Source organism: Diaphorina citri, unplaced genomic scaffold (assembly GCF_000475195.1).
Source record: "Diaphorina citri unplaced genomic scaffold, Diaci psyllid genome assembly version 1.1 scaffold171, whole genome shotgun sequence".
Taxonomy (NCBI): Eukaryota; Metazoa; Arthropoda; class Insecta; order Hemiptera; family Psyllidae; genus Diaphorina; species Diaphorina citri.
This window is the reverse complement of record NW_007377608.1, coordinates 25,770-43,514: the sequence shown is the minus strand read 5'-3', so window position 1 is coordinate 43,514 and position 17,745 is coordinate 25,770. Positions and strand designations below refer to the sequence as shown.

Below are 17,745 nucleotides of genomic sequence, written 5' to 3'. Positions count from 1 at the left end.
TTGATTAAGTACGCGCAAGAAGGTTATATTTACTTGTAAAAAAATACAAAGTGGGGAAACAAATAAAGCTAAGGAAGATAAACAAAAGATTTAAAATACAGGAATAAAATTACAGTGAAAAGTAAAATTCAATAGTACCTATTTATTTGTAATTTTTGTATTATGATTTAAGTATTATGGTCGCTCTACAACTTGAAGGTTGCAGATTGGATCTTCCGGTCAAACGTAAATTGTGTATATTAATTTTTTTGTTGATCCTTTGGTTTTTAACATTATTTATGTTGGTAAAATAAGTCCATTCTTTTCCTTTTCTATTTTGTATTGTATTATGTTTTCCGATTTTACCCTATGAAAATTATAATTTTAATCTCGCATGTAGGTAGATTTACGATTTTAACTGGGCGTTTTTAATATTATGTGTCTTTTTTAAAAAACTTTATTATTTATGTAGCTGTAATAGTAATGAAAAGCCCACAAACAATTTGGTATAATGGTTGATTAAGTACGCGCAAGAAGGTTATATTGATTTTCTTGTAAAAAATACAAAGTGGGGAAACAAATAAAGCTAAGGAAGATAAACAAAAGATTTAAAATACAGGAATAAAATTACAGTGAAAAGTAAAAGATTACACGAATGAGTGTCTGGAAGAAAGGTCTATGTCACAATTTGTAAATTTTATTGGAGCGCCAAAGAAAAAAAAAACCTTTGTATGATTGTACGAGTATGTTACTCCAGCTGACTTATTAGTAGTTATTAGCAATATCCTAGTTTTTTTAGCGCTGAATTGTGACATAGGTCCTCCTTCGTGGCACCCATTCACATATTGAACTATAATCTAGAAAAGTACTTGGTACTCGTATTCGACGGAAAATCAATTTCATCACAACAAATTAGAGTAGTCTTTTACATCGTAATACTCTTCAATAAAAGGTAATCACTAGGCGATGTAACGCCTGGGTTGTTCTCTAACACCTAACCCTTGGAAGTCGATCGTTGTGTGACCAATAAAATGCCTAGGCTAGGATTGAACCTGAACCCTTATAGTACGATCTTATTTTATGCAAATTTAGATTCAATATGCAAGCCTTAAGGGGAAACAGCAGGTTCGAATTCACGTTTAGAGCAAGGGTAGAAAAAGAAGGAAACATACTTGTAGTTATAGAAAGTAAAAATACATTTGAAACTTAATACCATATTAAAAGTCTTCATTCCATAACACTTTCAATGTAACACAAAACTATACAGTAACAAATTAAAATAAAAAAGCACCAAAATACACTATGTGAGAGTGTTAATTTTCGGCCATTAAAACAATTCATAGGTAATTCTAGAAGAATCAAGAATTCAAAAGTGAGCATGAGCAAGGTGGGTAGATGGTATAAAAATAATACAGTTGAAGTGGCCACACGTAATGTGGCCAAGTTAAAAACAAAAACTAAAAATATCGTGAAAAATAAAGGATAATAATAATGTAAAAAGGTGTCTTGTGGGAATCAATTGGTATACAAGTGTTAATTTTCGGCCATAAAAACAATTCATAATTATAGAAGAATCAATTCAAAAGTGAGCATGAGCAAGGTGGGTAGATGGTATAAAAATAATACAGTTGTAGTGGCTACTCGTAATGTGGTCAAGTTAAAAACAAAAACTAAAAATATCGTGAAAAATAAAGGATAATAATAATGTAAAAAGGTGTCTTGTGGGAATCAATTGGTATACTAGTGAAAATGAGGTGCTAATCAGTAAATCGGAGAGATTCATCAATTGCAAAAATGAACTGCGCTTTTTTCGTGCAATAGTTGCAAATATTTACCTATAAATAAAACATCAAAATAATTTTGATTTTTCAATAAATAAATAACCATCACCTTAAAAGCAGACAAACCTTTTCAAGCAGTCAACACGTCAAATATGTAACTGCAAATTTATAGCTATAGGTAATGTGACGAATAAATAAATAAATAATAATTAGGTATGAAAAACATTCCAAAAAATATTACCAATTTAAAAGCTCATCTTACATACCTAATAAAATTGAAAATAAATAAAACAATATCGTGGTCGACAGAAACTCATGTAATTAGGTATGAAAAACATTCCAAAAATATTACCAATTTAAAAGCTCATCTTACATACCTAATAAAATTGAAAATAAATAAAACAATATCGTGGTCGACAGAAACTCATGACCGCACAAGGACAGATCATTGAAATTGTAAATGTAAAGTATTTTCATACTTTAATGTGGGCAATTAAGGCTCTTAAGAAATTTAACTCCATTTCATACATTACCAATGAAACATAAGATCTTGTTTCTTGTTTGGACTGCGGGAATAAAAGGACTACCCAGTCCTCTGCTGATAGTATACAAGGCATCTTCTATTCTAGAATAGGCTCAAGGTGTTGGACTCATAATAAGCTCATGATTGACCCAGATGATCCAGTCTTATCGAAACTGCACGCTGCAATTCTTCGATATAAGTACGGAGGACATTTTACCGTTGATATCATACACGATGGTAAAATGAAACAGAATGTTGGTGATCACTACCACGTACTCAAACAAAGCAAACATGGTGTACACTGAAAACCAAGAAGGGGACGCAAGTTAGTGAGCGAGATGGTGCGCGAACGTCCAGAGTTTGAGCGGCGTATACTTCCTTACATTGAAATGGGGTTTTTTTCTGACGAAATTCCTGTGTGCGAAGTCCAGTATCCAGGACTATTGAACCTTACGGACGATACTTACTCCGAAGACGTGTCTCCTAATAAATCGTTGCGTGTGACCACGATGTTTGCGCAAATTCCAGGTCTAAATGAGTGAATTTTGCGTAAATATTGGTAAGGTAAGGTAAGGTAATATTTATTTGTTTTAAAAATCAAATATTTTGCGTAAATATTGCGTACGCGCGTAACGATCTGTCAAAAGACCAGGTTGGGGGACATATCGTTGCGTATGTACTCGTTACTATTTCAACTTATTGTTTCAGTACAATTTTTCATCAGTAAATAATGGTTCCTTTAAATTTATTGGACTCATAATAAGCTCATGATTAACCCAGATGATCCAGTCTTATCGAAACTGCACGCTGCAATTCTTCGATATAAGTACGGAGGACATTTTACCGTTGATATCATACACGAAGTTAAACGCAAGAAGGAGTTTTCACAATTAGAGCCATGATTAGTGTTAGGTTAAATACAAAAAGGAGCTTTTCTTTTTCACGGACGTGACTTCTGCATAGTTACCAAAGTTCAATTTTAAAAATTGTAAGTTTTACTAACTTATTTTCCTTGATTTGTTTACAGCGTAAGAGATTCTTTGGCTACAGAAGATTCCATAACCCAATGAGGGAGTACACAATCAAATCTGCTAGTTTGCCACTAGAGGGTGTACACTGAAAACCAAGAAGAGGACGCAAGTTAGTGAGCGTGATGGTGCGCGAACGTCCAGAGTTTGAGCGACGTATACTTCCTTACATTGAAATGGGGTTCTTTTCTGACGAAATTCCTGTGTGCGAAGTCCAGTATGCAGGACTATTGAACCTTGCGGCCGATACTTACTCCGAAGACGTGTCTCCTAATAAATCGTTGCGTGTGACCACGATGTTTGCGCAAATTTCAGGTCTAAATGAGTGAATTTTGCGTAAATATTGCGTACGCGCGTAACGATCTGTCAAAAGACCAGGTTAGGAGACATATCGTTGCGTATGTACTCGTTACTATTTCAACTTATTGTTTCAGTACAATTTTTCATCAGTAAATAATGGTTCCTTTAAATTTGATACCGAGAGCAAGGTAAACTATACAAGCCAGGGTGCCCTCCCATACAGCCACCCATGTGGTTTGCTCCTCTCAATTTATTCTCCTGCAGCAAGACAGGACTACTACTACTACTACTACTACTACAGTCTTGCTTTAACATCCTGCAGTGTGACAATGCAATCCACTCCACCCCATATTATAATAATGAAGAAGAGTGAGCTTAGCTGCAGACGTTAACAACAACAACAACCCCATAATAACAAAATCAACTCGAAATGTTTCTCTTACCTCCTGGCTCACAGTAGGCATTATGTCGGAGGAAGCAATACCCTGCTATTGAAAAGCAAAATATGTTGAGGACGAAACACTTGAGTTTCAAATTGAATGAGCGACTCTCTAGGTTGTTGAATGGGAGCTGACGTTCCTTCTTGTAAATCCAACAGGTGACTATCATGTACACTTCGGAGGTTAGGATGAATGTGATGAAACATTTCTCATGGATTGCTGGAAACATAGTCAAACATAAACATAATGTCTCGATGGAGAACTGAGTAACTTTGTGTAACATGAATTATTGAAATGAAAATGATAACCCAATGTGAGAAGTATTCGTTATCATTTTCATTTATATAAGTAATTATTGCAATGTAAACATAATGATTATTATGTGCAATGATGGCAGGACAAAGCACCAAATACATATTATTACAGACATCTGCTCCAAATTCTTCTATGTACATAAGTACAGTACTAAGTAATCAATTTGTGCTACTACTTTCATGTAGTTTCTGATGGCTTAGAAGAGCAGCTTGAATAAGTTGAGGTAGAGAGATAAGGCTGAGGAAGACTTCAAAGAGAAAGAATGAAGAAGGGAAGAAGCATTAAATAGGAGGGTGTACCATACCTGTTACTGTACCTAAGTGATTTGAGTAAATAATATTTAAAAGTTAAAAGAAATCAACTTACGATAATTTACAGCAGATGGCACTAAAGTTAGAGCCAACAGGGAAACAATTTCAATAATATTTAAAAGTGCAGCAATTTGTGCTAAATACAGGGATCTTCTTTTTAACACTTCACGATAATATTCCTGATATGCTAAGAGATAGATGATCCTTGGTCCCGTATGAAGGACAATAGCAGAAGTGAATACAATCCTTTGCAATGTATAATTTCCTATAGCTGCAGAAACTGAGGGTAAATAATTTGGAACCTGGAATGTGGGAAAACACTAAAAGAGACAGTAGGTTGGGCTGTCTTGTAGAAATTAGGTTACTAGAGGTTTTATTTCATGTACATTCCTTAAATCCCATATGAACTCCTCACATCTAAATAAATTGCTGTCCCACCTTGGGAGCCAGCACTCACAAATACTGGAATGTAGGTATAGGAAAAAGTGACCTAATGATCAAACATTGTTTAACAATATTTCAGGTATTGGAGGTGGAAAGTCCAAAAAAGAAGCCAAACAGAACACTGCCCGGAGTGTCCTGAATCAGTTGCTTGGTGTCAAGGATGATACACCACAGCCTGTGAAGAGCTCAGTCAATAAGGACTCTAACCATGTCAATGGGTGAGAAATTTATATTTTTGTGATGCTGTATTGAAAGTTCACTTATGATATTTAAATACAGGTTCAATTTGATATCCAGTATCCAGCCTAGTTAGCTCGGAGGGTAGCACATCTAGCTTGTAAGCACTAGGCGGGTTCGATTCCCGCCCCGGGTGGATTTTATCCTGAAGGGTTAAGGTTCGTTCTCGGAACGGCTGGCTTTCTCCTATTCTGTTTTCCTTCTCTCTTTGATTTCGGGATGATAAGACCTTAGCAGTTACAGTTCCCTCTATCAAACCTCTTGAAAAAAAAAAATCACCTTCAAATGATGAATGTTCTTTGCTAGGACTTGAACCCAATAATATAACTTACCCACCTCTTCATTACCCAGTGTGTCCAATGGTAACAAGCTGGCCAAACTGTCCGAGCCGAACCCAATCAGTCTGCTCCAAGAGTCTTGCTTTGCCCGTCGCTGGCCTCCTCCATACTACGAGACTGACTCTCCTAACGGTATGCCCCATGAGCGACAATACACCACCAGTGTGTATGTGGACAAATTCAGGGAGGTGGGAACTGGCAAAACCAAGAAGCTGGCCAAGAAGGAGGCAGCCAAACGAATGTTGAATGTTCTGAAGAGTGTACCGATCAGTCCGGTGGATTATAAGAAATTGTATGAAGACAACATAACAAGTGTAAGTGTTTATGTGATGTTTCATATGTCCTCTAGTTTTTACTTTCTATTACTACAGTTATAGCGAAGTTATACTGTTTTTTTTTTTTTTTTTTTTTTTTTTTTTTTTTTTTTTTTTTATAAGCATTTATTTTAAGAGGAGTCTAACATCTTGGGTCTTTGTCCTAATTCTATGCACATTTTGAGCTATTTTCAGGAACAGTCCTTGTTAGGTTGGAAGGTAGCGCGCCTGCCTTGCCAGCGCTACTAGGCCGTGGGTTCAACTCCCGCCCGAGGCGAACTTTATCCTAAACAGATGAGGTTTGTTCTCGGAACGGCTGACATTCTCCTATCCTGTCCTCCTTCTCTCTGCGATTTCAGGACGATAAGACCTCCATTGTTACAGTTCCGCCTATCGAACTTTAAATCAATAATAATCTCGAAATTAAAATTAACCTGTTTCATGTTTGTAGTAGTGTAAAGGTGGGTATAGATTATCGCGTCGTGGCAACTCTGTGTACTGAAATCTGACCATTCGTCAGAAACATGTCTCGATTTGATGCAGTGCTGCCATGGCGATGATGTGCAGATTGATGTATTTATTTAATGTTTTATAATCAAGCAATATCTTTAGTGCTTCTTAGTTCTAACAAACAGCACTTAATTTTCACATGAGTCCAAAAAATTGATAGTGTACAAACAATTAGTACTAACAATTGGACAAGTTGTGTTGACTTATTTCTCCAGCAAATAAACTATATCTGGAGAGAGAAATGAAATCTAATTTCTCCTATCTTTTGCTTTGTCTGTTTTCTTTTAGTCCAAAAACTTGGATCTGGCAAACGAATTGAGCTATTTAAAGGAAGCCACTTACGTTAAGATGACCCCTCAGCAAAGCAAAAAGATAGCCCAGTTCCATCAGAAACTAAAAAATAATAAAGGACCCAAACTTGACGCACTGAAGGTATTGTAGTTTGTTCTCTTTTTTTTTTCCTTATCTCTTAATCCAATTGTAATGCTTTTATTGGTTACTTATTTATATCTGCTGGAGAAAGAAAAAAATCAGTATTTGAAGGACTGTAACTGCTGAGGTCCTATGGTCAAGAAAGCGAAGAGAGAACGAGGACAGGATAGGAAAAAGCCAGCCGTTCCGAGAACGAATCTTATCCGTTCGGGATAATAATAATAATAGACTCTTGAGTGGAAGGCAACCACTAGGCGAGGTTAACGCCTTAGGCGTTCTCTACCACCTAACCCTTAGTAAAGTAAGTATATTAACACATTTAAAAAGCCAGATAAATGCTTAAACACTATTTGTATTTACCTCTTCGTTGATTTTTTTCTTTTTGAACTCCTGGATTTTTTTCCCTTTCTTTTTAGCCCGTCCTTCCTTTATTAAATTACAATAGTAATAATAAAAGGTTTTAAAGGTTTAGGGACGGGCTATTGTTAACTCTTACACATTAATAGGGCTATTATCATTCCCATTATTTTAGTAGGTAGGTAAGTTCTTTTTTTTTTTTTTTTTTTTTTTTTTTTTTTACCAACTCTTCCTTTCTCTATTAGCAACATTTCTACCTTTTGTATACTCATCTACTCATATGTGTACATATTTACCTATTATTAGATCTAGGTACAAAACTACTACTCGTTTACTCGTATGTATTTACCTATGTACAATGTACATACTAGGCCATTTACCTATGTACAATGTACAAACTAGGTCATTTACCTATGTACAATGTACATACTAGGCTACCAAACGTAATGTTATCTCTCCATGAGTGAAAACTCAAGTGTCATGTACTGCCAGTATTAGCCTCCTCCTTTTCATTGTCAATATTGCAGCATTTTACTTCCTAGAGAACTGTTCAAGTCTTCACCAGAAAAAAAACATTCCAGGTAAAAAGAAAACGCCAACCGAGTAACACGGGTGGAAATTCAACAAAAATTTCGTAGTAGACGCTCAAGGTATTGAGTTATTGACTGTTTTGTGACCTTTGAGGTTCAAGGAATTGAATTTTTTACCCCAATCAGAGTTTAAATGCGTCTTGTTTGATTCCAGATGGCCATGGGGCCAACTGAATGATTTGATGATCATGATTTATGTACGTAGGTACCTACATGCAAATATCTGGGCTTCTGGATACTCGTGTATGTCTCATCTCCACCAATGGGTAATAATCTCTGTTGAAATTAGTGGAGACGCCTCAACTCCAAAATATTTTTTTCCACCGTAAAAAAAAAAAAGTTAAAATTGACAGAGATTGGAAATTCAGACATCTCCACTAATTTCAACAGAGAGTATTACCTACCCATTGGTGGAGATGCCTCAACTCCAAAATATTCTTTTTCCATCGTAAATAAATTTTTTATGCAGGTATCTATGCTTTTTTTCTGGGCATTTTGCAAAACCACCTCGATTTCTCTCAAAAGTGGCTCTTCAAATGACACAATCCTGTCTAATTCTCTCCATTGTAGTTTTCTTTTGTATGAATAATGTTCATATTCTGCGCCATGTTACCTAGTTTTTGATTTAAACAATCATCTCTGCGTTTTTATTATGTTGTTTCTTTTGTCAGATTTTCATTTTCTTTAGATAGGTTCAGGACTATAAGATATATTTTTTGTCCTGCCTTCGGACCGTTACTCTGAATGATTGTAAGTAAACTAGTGGCACTTAAAGTAGGATATGTAGGTACATCTGCAGCCGAAGCTAGGTAAGTATGGGCTTCAAACTTTATTTTGTTCTCAATCGATAGAAGCACAGCTGCTGGTGACACGCGTTTGGAATGGTTTCAATAGGTTCTTGGTTTTGCCTACTCGTGTAATCTATTGAAGGTAGGAGTTCAGACATCTCCACTAATTTTGTAAACAGAGTTTTACAGATTGCCTCAACTCCATTTTTTTTTCTTTCTTTTTTTTTACCTATTTAGTGTTTCACCGCCGCTCCGTCGCGCCGTTTTATTTCGTAGCAATGAAACAGTTAGACTCGTGGGGTCTGTATATTAGCATGTCCAATTCCTATCTCGTTGTATGTCGCTCATCAGATCGGCCAAAAGAGACACAATGGGTACTTCTCACGTCCGTGAAAAGGTCCGTAGAGAGACTATGTTATGTGGTTGCATAGTACGATAGATATAGATAGTACGGTAGATGAGTTAGGACTAAGAGTAGGAATACAAGAACTATGAGAGGAGTGATAAAATAATGCGTATCTATCAGTACCTAGTAGGTAACAATAAGAAAATACGATCGACTTGTTAGCATGACTTACCCAAAAGAGAGGATAACAGGGCAGATGCTATCTCTATAACAAGAAAGTACCTATGACAAGTACCTATCGTATTAAACACGGAATTTTCTCAACATTCATTCATTCAGTTACAGCTACTTGTACCTAATCAATTATGAATGATGTAATGATGGCTAGATAAAGGTGCTGTACCCACAGTGATTCAAGACAGATACTCAAGAACCTCGTAAATTTCTGCCATTTACACACAATAAAATTCAAGCACCTAATTTCTCGAACTCAAGTGCATTGGTTTTACTTATTTCAATACCTTGGATAAGCTTAATGTCCTAAAGTAGCTACCACTATAATCCTAATCAAAACTATATCCATCAGACTTTACCATAAGAGGTTCATCAATAAAAACTCATAATAGACGTTTCAGCTCCATTGAAAAACACTTGATGCTTCAAGTTTTTATTGAATGAAATAATGAAGAACATTTTTCGAAGTTTTTCCGCAGAATATTTGCAGCACAAAAAGATTGAGAGTGGTGCTGCACGGTGCCAAGAAGAAAAACATCTTTGAAGGTGTGTTCACACATGGTCGACGCGATGGCCGTAGATCGACCATCGATGGACGGACTGTGGACACACCTTAACGTCTACCTATAGGGTAACCTAACTTTCGGGACGATAAGACCTTAGCGGTTACAGTTCCCTCTATGAAACGTTTAAAAAAAAAAAAAAAAAAAAAAAAAAAATCCGACAGTAAAATTATACACTTTTTGTTTCACCACATTGCGACCTGTTGGTAAACTAACTTGCGCAAGCACCACAAAGCTGAGGGATACGTTCTATCCGTGGCGTTTCAATTCGAAAATCTTCAACACCTCGGCCCAGTTTGTTCTCCCCAAACCAACAACACAAAGAACGTAACCATGCCAATAAAACAAACACAATAGATGCTTCATGCTTCAAATTGCACCACTCAAGGAATAAAGCACAGCATGCGGTCTACTGCTCGTCACAGTGAACAAACCACCCTGCTGTTACCAACCACCACACTGTTTTTTATTAAAAAGTAAACCCAATGGATCACTAAAGTTAAGAAACGTTGCGCGTGGTTTGTGTTCGGATGGGTATATGGACTATATGGGTAGCCATCTGGGGAAATGGGGTGTTGCTGACTTTCCACTCAGGCTGGATGAGGATGTGAGAAGGTGGGAAGATTGTCTTCGAATGGAGAGTAAAACCTCCGTCAGTAAAAACCTTAGTGCCAGTCTAGTTTGCTTGGTTGGTAGAGCGTCTGCCTTGTAAGAGCTAGGCCGCGGGTCCGATTTCCGCCCGGGGTGGATTTTATCCTGAGCGAATAAAGTTCGTTCTCAGAACGACTGGCTTTCTCCTAGATTGTCTTCGAATTGAGAGTAAAACTGCCGTCAGTAAAAACCTTAGCGCCAACCTAGTTAGCTTGGTTGGTTAGCACATCTGCCTTGTAAGAGCTAGGCCGCGGGTTTGATTCCCGCCCGGGTGGATTTTATCCTGAGCGAATAAAGTTCGTTCTCAGAACGACTGGCTTTCTCCTATCCTGTCCTCCTTCTTTCTTCGATTTTGGGACGATAAGACGTTACAGTTCCTTCTATAGAACCTCTTCAAAAATGAAAAATAATTAAAAATAAGATGGAAGGATGTTAGAGGTTAGGCCTATAAAAACCTAGGTATGAACCCAAGTAGGTAGGTACTGTTTAAAGAATATGTATAGGTACCTATCATGTGGACTTTAAGCTAGAAGACCGTGAGATATGGACATTGGTTATTCAACATCAACAAACTTCCATTCCACCTGGTCCCAGTAGTCCAAATTTTGACATGTCGGTCCAGTTCCTTTGAAGAAGCATGTTTTCTAAGTCCAATCGTAAATATTTGCTTATTAATAGCTACAATCTGCCCTCAGTTGTATTTCGGATTTACCATTCATTTCTGAAATGCACATGAAATTATATTGGCGATAATCCAATTATCGAGATGGATAGATATCTACTGTTACTTTAGATTTAGAGTCTTTACACCGATATGTCTTCTTTTCGGAGCAATACAATCGGAAACTTGGGTATTAATTGCTTTTATTTGCACTGTATACGGATTTAAATAGTTTTCAAGGTCTGTAGGATTTAGTATTTAAATAGATAGGCACTTTATTAATACCTAGGGAAAGATAGACAAATATTATTTAAGAATTTGGGAATCGTATGGAACCCTAACCGGGCTTAACCTATTTACCTGTTTATAAACATACAGATGTACATACCTACCTATATATATAATTCAGTGTGGAGTCTACCTTCATATCTAACTAGTTATTTACTTACCTACATACATACATACATAATTCAGTGTGGAGTCTGTAGAGATAAGATACCTACCATCATTTGTTTTGTCTGATATCTAAATCTACTTAAATTTGAATTTTAAAATGCACAGAATTATTTACTCCCCCCTCCCTTTGGAAAAATTAAATTGATTTAAATTTGAAAAACAAAGGAAACCCCGCTTTCATTGCCACTAAATTATTCAATTGGTAGAAAAATAAAAAATTGAATTGGAATGAAAATTTAGAGAGAAAAAAAAAGGAATTTTCCGATCTCGCACCTGCTGGGTTTGAAATGTTTCCTCAAAAGAGTGGAAGTTAGGAGGATTTGGCCAACCTAGTTTGATAAGAGGGTAGGCGCTCCTGCCTTGTAAGCGCTAGGTCGAGGGTTCGACTCCCAGTCTCCCGAACATTAATCTGCACAGATAAGGTTCGTTCTCGGAACGGCTGGCTTTCTCCTATCCTGTCCTTCTCTCTTCTATTTCGGGACGATAAGACCTTAGCAGTTACTGCAGTTCCCTCCATCTATTCAAAAAAGGGTCTTTTTTGCTTTTCTTTTTTAAATTACACTTCCACACATGGCCTTGCTGCTTAGCGTGTAAATAAATAAATAAAATAAAATAAATTACACTGGTCAACAAGGAATTTGTAACATAAGAGTGATATACATATTCGGATGCGTCTTTATGCGCTGATTTCAAATGTGCTTTCAGTTTTTTTTTCCTGCACGCAGAGATTTTGTGTTATCCTTACGTTGCGGATAATGTTGCCTGTCCGATTTGTCTGAAAGAATGACAGCTGTTTTCGACCATACAAGCAAAGTGCAGTATTAGAAGACAACCCACAACTGTGAAAACTGTCGTCTCTCGTTCTTCTTCGTTTTTTTTTTTTTTTTTCCTTGCACATTTTCAACAATAATAATATTTTCAGGGCATTACTTGTCATAAATAAATAATTTAATTGCCATTTATTTATATCCAACCTTAGGTAGGTACATAGGTACCTACCTACGTATTTTAAGAGAAGAAGAAAAACATACTATTCCCTACAATATGGATAATAATTATGGAGCTTCAAGTTCACAAAGTTAAGGGTCCCTCGACAAGGCAAATGTAGGTATACATAGGTAATTATAAGTATGGTCCCTAATCCAGCTGTATCCATTGTTTAGATAGGTACCTACGAGTTTATAAACAGAACTTGAGCAAATTATGTTCAATTTTCATGCCATCCGGTAAGCAATAAAAATGTTGTGGTTTTTCAGGACACTTACTCACCGATTTCAACCCAAATTACCAACTTCTTTTATGTACCTACCTATGTACATATATCTTGCAAAATCCTACCTACCTCGTAAAAGGATTACAAAAAAAGCGGTTTCTTCTTTCTGCGGCAAACAGTGTCTGACAAACAAAATTATTATTTAACAAAATTGTTAGTTTGGTTGAATGAATTTGTAGCGAAGAATATTTGTAACATGGGAATAATTACAAATGAAGAGATACGTATGAGTGGATAATAGTTGGATAGAGGTAGGTAGATCCAGTAATGTGACAAATTAAGACCGACTGCCGCTTAATAATCCTAGAGGTCACCTGAAGTTGGATGTGCCAAAATGGTAAAGAAAATTCGCTTTGAAGAAACTTCAATTTTCCATTTTTTTTTTCTATTTTTTGCAGATTGGAAATCAAAATGGGCATCTGACCTTCAAGGTAGTTTTGGCAAAGATGAGGAAAGCAGGAAACCTATTTTTTGCAGATTGGAAATCAAAATGGGCATCTGACCTTCAAGGTAGTTTTGGCAAAGATGAGGAAAGCAGGAAACTTTGATTTGAAAATTATTTACACTCCAAAATTTTCGGTCCCTATATTTTGGAAGAATATATGTATACCCAATGGAATGATGAAGCTTCAGAGACGAGAAAGGCAGAAAGAGATCGAACAGAAAAACAATGAAGATAACCTGCCTCGGGGCGTAGTGGTCAAGACGCTTGCCTGGTAAACAGGAGGGCGTGGGTTCGATCCCAGCCGAGGTATGTAATTTTATCCTCATTTAGCTCAAGGTACCCCCCACTGTGTGACCAGATAATAATTGAGCTCTAAAGGTTAGGTGGTAGAGAATGCCTCCGACGTTAACCTCACCTAGTGATTACCTTCCACTCAAGAGTCTATTTTTTTTTTATTTTTTTTTTTTAAAGATGAGTGTTCCAACGCCGTTTTTATTTCGTAGCAATGGAACAACTGCTACATTAGACGCTTGTGGCCTGTGTCGTAGCATGCCCATCCCGTAGTATGCATTTTTACAGTCGAAACTATGTAGGAAAATATTAATTTAAAGTGCAGTGGGGGGTATCTGGTTAGGCCAGATTTAAGCTTTTTTCTTTGGGTATCCTTAGTTAGTCCTTTTTTACAGTCGAAACTATGTAGGAAAATATTAATTTAAAGTGCAGTGGGGGGTATCTGGTTAGGCCAGATTTAAGCTTTTTCCTTTGGGTATCCTTAGATAGATCCTTTTTTTTACAGTCGAAACTATGTAGGAAAATATTAATTTAAAGTGCAGTGGGGGGTATCTGGTTAGGCCAGATCTAAGCTTTTTTCTTTTACATTATTATTATTATTATAAGATTAATTTCCCATATAAAATACCATGAAAATGAACAAAATGTCCAGCATCCACTATACAAAGCGTCGATAGGGTAAGATTTTTTTTTATTATTATTTTTTTATTTTATTTACCTTTTTTTAAGAGGTTTAACAGAGGGAACTGTAACTGCTATGGTCTTATCGTCCCGACATCGAAGAGAGAAGGAAGACAGGATAGGAGAAAGCCAGCCATTCCGAGGGTAAATATGTCGAGGGACCTTTACCTACTGTATTACCTACTTCTTCTTTTCCAGATCGTTTCTATCAAAAAATTGATCTTTGAGCTTCCACGATATGCAATGAAACAAAGGCAAAAATATTGTCATTTCTACATTTATAGGTATACAAAGTACTTATAGCTACTGTTGACTGAACTAGGCAGTCCAATTTCGGTAACAAATAATACGAGTATTGTACAAATAAATAAATTGTAAATAATTACTCGTATATTGTTGTTAGATGTTCCAAAAGTCTTGTACTTCCTCTTCCTAAGTCAGAAAGTGGGGAGCTCTCCCTATTTCACCCTCATCCTTTAGTATAGTATCATCCCTATATTGCTGAGAAGAGGCACGTACACTGTTGTACAATCGAAGACATTTCCCTGATGTGTGCACCCCTTGTTTATAGGAATTTTTATCACTCAACACTATAGGGGGGGATGTTACGTTTCGTCAAAATATGTTGAGGGACCTTTACCTACTGTATTCCTTCTTCTTTTCCAGATCGTTTCTATCAAAAAATCGATCTTTGAGCTTCCACGATAAGCAATGAAACAAAGGCAAAAATATTGTCATTTCTACATTTATAGGTATACAAAGTACCTATAGCTACTGTTGACTGAACTAGGCAGTCCAATTTCGGTAACACATAATACGAGTATTGTACAAATAAATAAATAAATTGTAAATAATTATACTTATTGTTGTCAGATGTTCCAAAAGTCATGCACTTCCTCTTCCTATGTCAGAAAGTGGGGAGCTCTCCCTATTTCACCCTCATCCTATAGTATCATCCCTATATTGCTGAGAAGAGGCACGTACACTGTTGTACATTCGAAGACATTTCCCTGATGTGTGCACCCCTTGTTTATAGGAATTTTTATCACTCAACACTATAGGGGGGGATGTTACGTTTCGTCAAAATGGCGGCCTTTATTTAATTTTCGATACAAATTACAATAATATTATCTACTGTGTCACTCAGAAGTCGAGATAATTTGATTTTATTCTATACCATATTATCTGTAGTGATGTAGTTCATGAAGAAGCAAGGACAAGGAATTTTTTATATTTAGATATAGTATTCATGAAGGTACTCTTTACTTACTTTATAGTTTTATTAAGAATTAGGTACCTAAATTGAAAGTTTCTTCGCAGTATTTGTGGATATCACAGCAAGTCTTTTGTATCTACCATAATCCTGTCATTCCTTTAATTTTGGGTATTTTGGTAATAATGCCACTATTAAATGAGGTAGCAACTCAATTGTCCTTGTAAGGCTGAGTGTACCCCGTATTCCAAGCACAAAGCCGAAAAACTTGGACTCAATTATATGCACCTAATTATTATGCAAATGTACCTGGTCACAAAGGGTTTATGAAAATAATTATTATTACCTCTAACCCATTAGGAGAAGAAATTAAAGAAATGTAAAAATAAAAATAGGTATGTCATTCATTAGGTCTTTTCAAGATATGAAAGTATTCACCTTTATGGCTTTAACGTACCTACCTACTTAATAACGTAAATATTTGTTATTTATTGTTGTGGTGAAATATTTGATGGACGGACTGTAAGGGATTTTTTAACTAAGCTAACTAGGGTGGCTTTTTTTATTAGAGGGAACTGTAACTGAGGTCTTACTGTTCCGAAATCAAAGAGAGAAGTAAGACAGGATAGGAGAACAAAACCTTTAGGATAAAGTTCTCCCCGGACGGGAATCAAACCCGCGACCTAGGCAGGCGCCTAGCCAAATCTCATTTGATTTTGATAAGTCACAAACTGATGTTTTCCTTCACCTCTCAAACCTCACAGAAAAATAAGTAGTTATTGGCAGGTGTCAGTTCAGCCAAATAAATAAAACGGTTACTCAGGTATATTTTTGCGAGGCCAAATTCAAATCCCCAAAAAACATTTTATAGCCAGAATTCTAAACTGAAAACAAACATTCGAGAAAAAAAAATCAAACTAGAAAAAATAATGCATTCCAAATTATTGTACCTCTCACCAAACAAATCAAAATTTCAGCGGTAAAGGAGCATCCTTCTAAAGTACCAGTGAACAATTCGACCCTCAAGACACTACACGAGAAGGAAATGAAATCATACTCAAACAGGACAAAGGATCAAAGGACTACAGCAAAACGAGCCCAATGTCCAAGCACTTGGAAGAGAAATTGGAAAAGCGAAAATGGCTACATCCACTATTGCGAAACGACCACATCCACCACTCGAGATTCAACACAAAATATGCTTCCAATGATAGAGACTCAAAATTACCTGAGATTCAAAATTACTTTCTACACACTTTACACTACAAAATTTTTAGTGCATTAAGGCCATTAAGGGTAACACGCATATGGGAAATGGGCACTTTGTTTTTCACAATCGCATGATCTTTAATCTTGCAGATTCCTTATAGGTCTAAGGAAAGCAAATTTCACCAGAATTGGATAGACTTCGAGAGAATTAGAGCTGAAGAAACATTAATGAAAAGGAGTTTAAATTTAGGCCCGATATAATCAAAAATCAGTTTACTTTTAATGACCCAACAGAAACATTATCCATATTGCCAAATTTCAACTTACCTACCTGAGTTTCGTAATGTTTTTACTACCACGTTGTCTAGGAGAGGTTTGCCACCTTTGATTTTTTTCTCTCCAAAAGTCGTTACCATCCTCCCCCACCTTAATAATGAAAGGGCTCAAAAAGTCACTTCAATTCGACGAGCCGGAAAAGAGAAAAACGTAAGTATAAGTATGAAACAAACTTTTTTATAAAATTCCCAATGAATCAGGATATTAGGAAGGAAGGAGGAAAGAAAGAGGAAGGTGCCACGAAGAGATAGATAAAAGAGAGGATGAGGGGGAAAGAGATTAGGAGAAGGAACGGAGAGAGAGAGAAAGTTGCAACAAACAAAGAATAAATAAAAACAAAATAGTCAAAGTCATACTTATCCAAGCATTGTCTCTCTTTTCAGAGTTGTGAGTGAGTTGAGTCCCAGTGAGTGAGCAAGTGAAAGTGAGTGATTTGAGGGAAAGAATTTTCTAATAAGCATGAATGGATGTCGGAAATGTTATTCCACGCTGAATCGAACCATCAACTTACGGATTCGAAGTCTACCGCGCTGATTGAGCTACCAATGATTGTTGTGATGAATTTTCGCATAAAGGTAAGTGCCTGGAATAAAAGACAGCGGCTTCAATCAAAAAAACATGAGTACCTACCTAAGTACCGTTCCCAATTGTTCGAAAGAAAAAAAAAATCGTGTCGTGTGTAGAGTATTAGTATAGGAA

The 17,745-nt window shown here is 36.3% G+C and overlaps 2 protein-coding genes across 2 annotated transcripts in view; one reads left to right on the top strand and one right to left on the bottom strand.

Moving 5' to 3' along the window:
* Positions 1-2,169: 2,169 nt before the first annotated feature.
* On the bottom strand, positions 2,170-4,985 carry LOC103505390 (post-GPI attachment to proteins factor 2; the record flags this gene model as incomplete). Its single annotated transcript, XM_008469721.3, has 3 exons — positions 2,170-2,584; positions 4,055-4,270; positions 4,733-4,985. Coding segments are annotated over 3 exons (606 nt in total), but the record flags the coding sequence as incomplete, so codon positions are not given.
* The window catches only part of LOC103505389 (RISC-loading complex subunit tarbp2-like), a 27,701-nt gene continuing 14,940 nt past the window's right edge, over positions 4,985-17,745 (top strand). Inside the window, exons 1-4 of the mRNA XM_008469720.3 lie at positions 4,985-5,009; positions 5,201-5,339; positions 5,710-6,010; positions 6,809-6,952. Coding sequence (XP_008467942.1) covers positions 4,985-5,009; positions 5,201-5,339; positions 5,710-6,010; positions 6,809-6,952 — 609 coding nt within the window. The remainder of the gene's footprint in view (positions 5,010-5,200; positions 5,340-5,709; positions 6,011-6,808; positions 6,953-17,745) is intronic.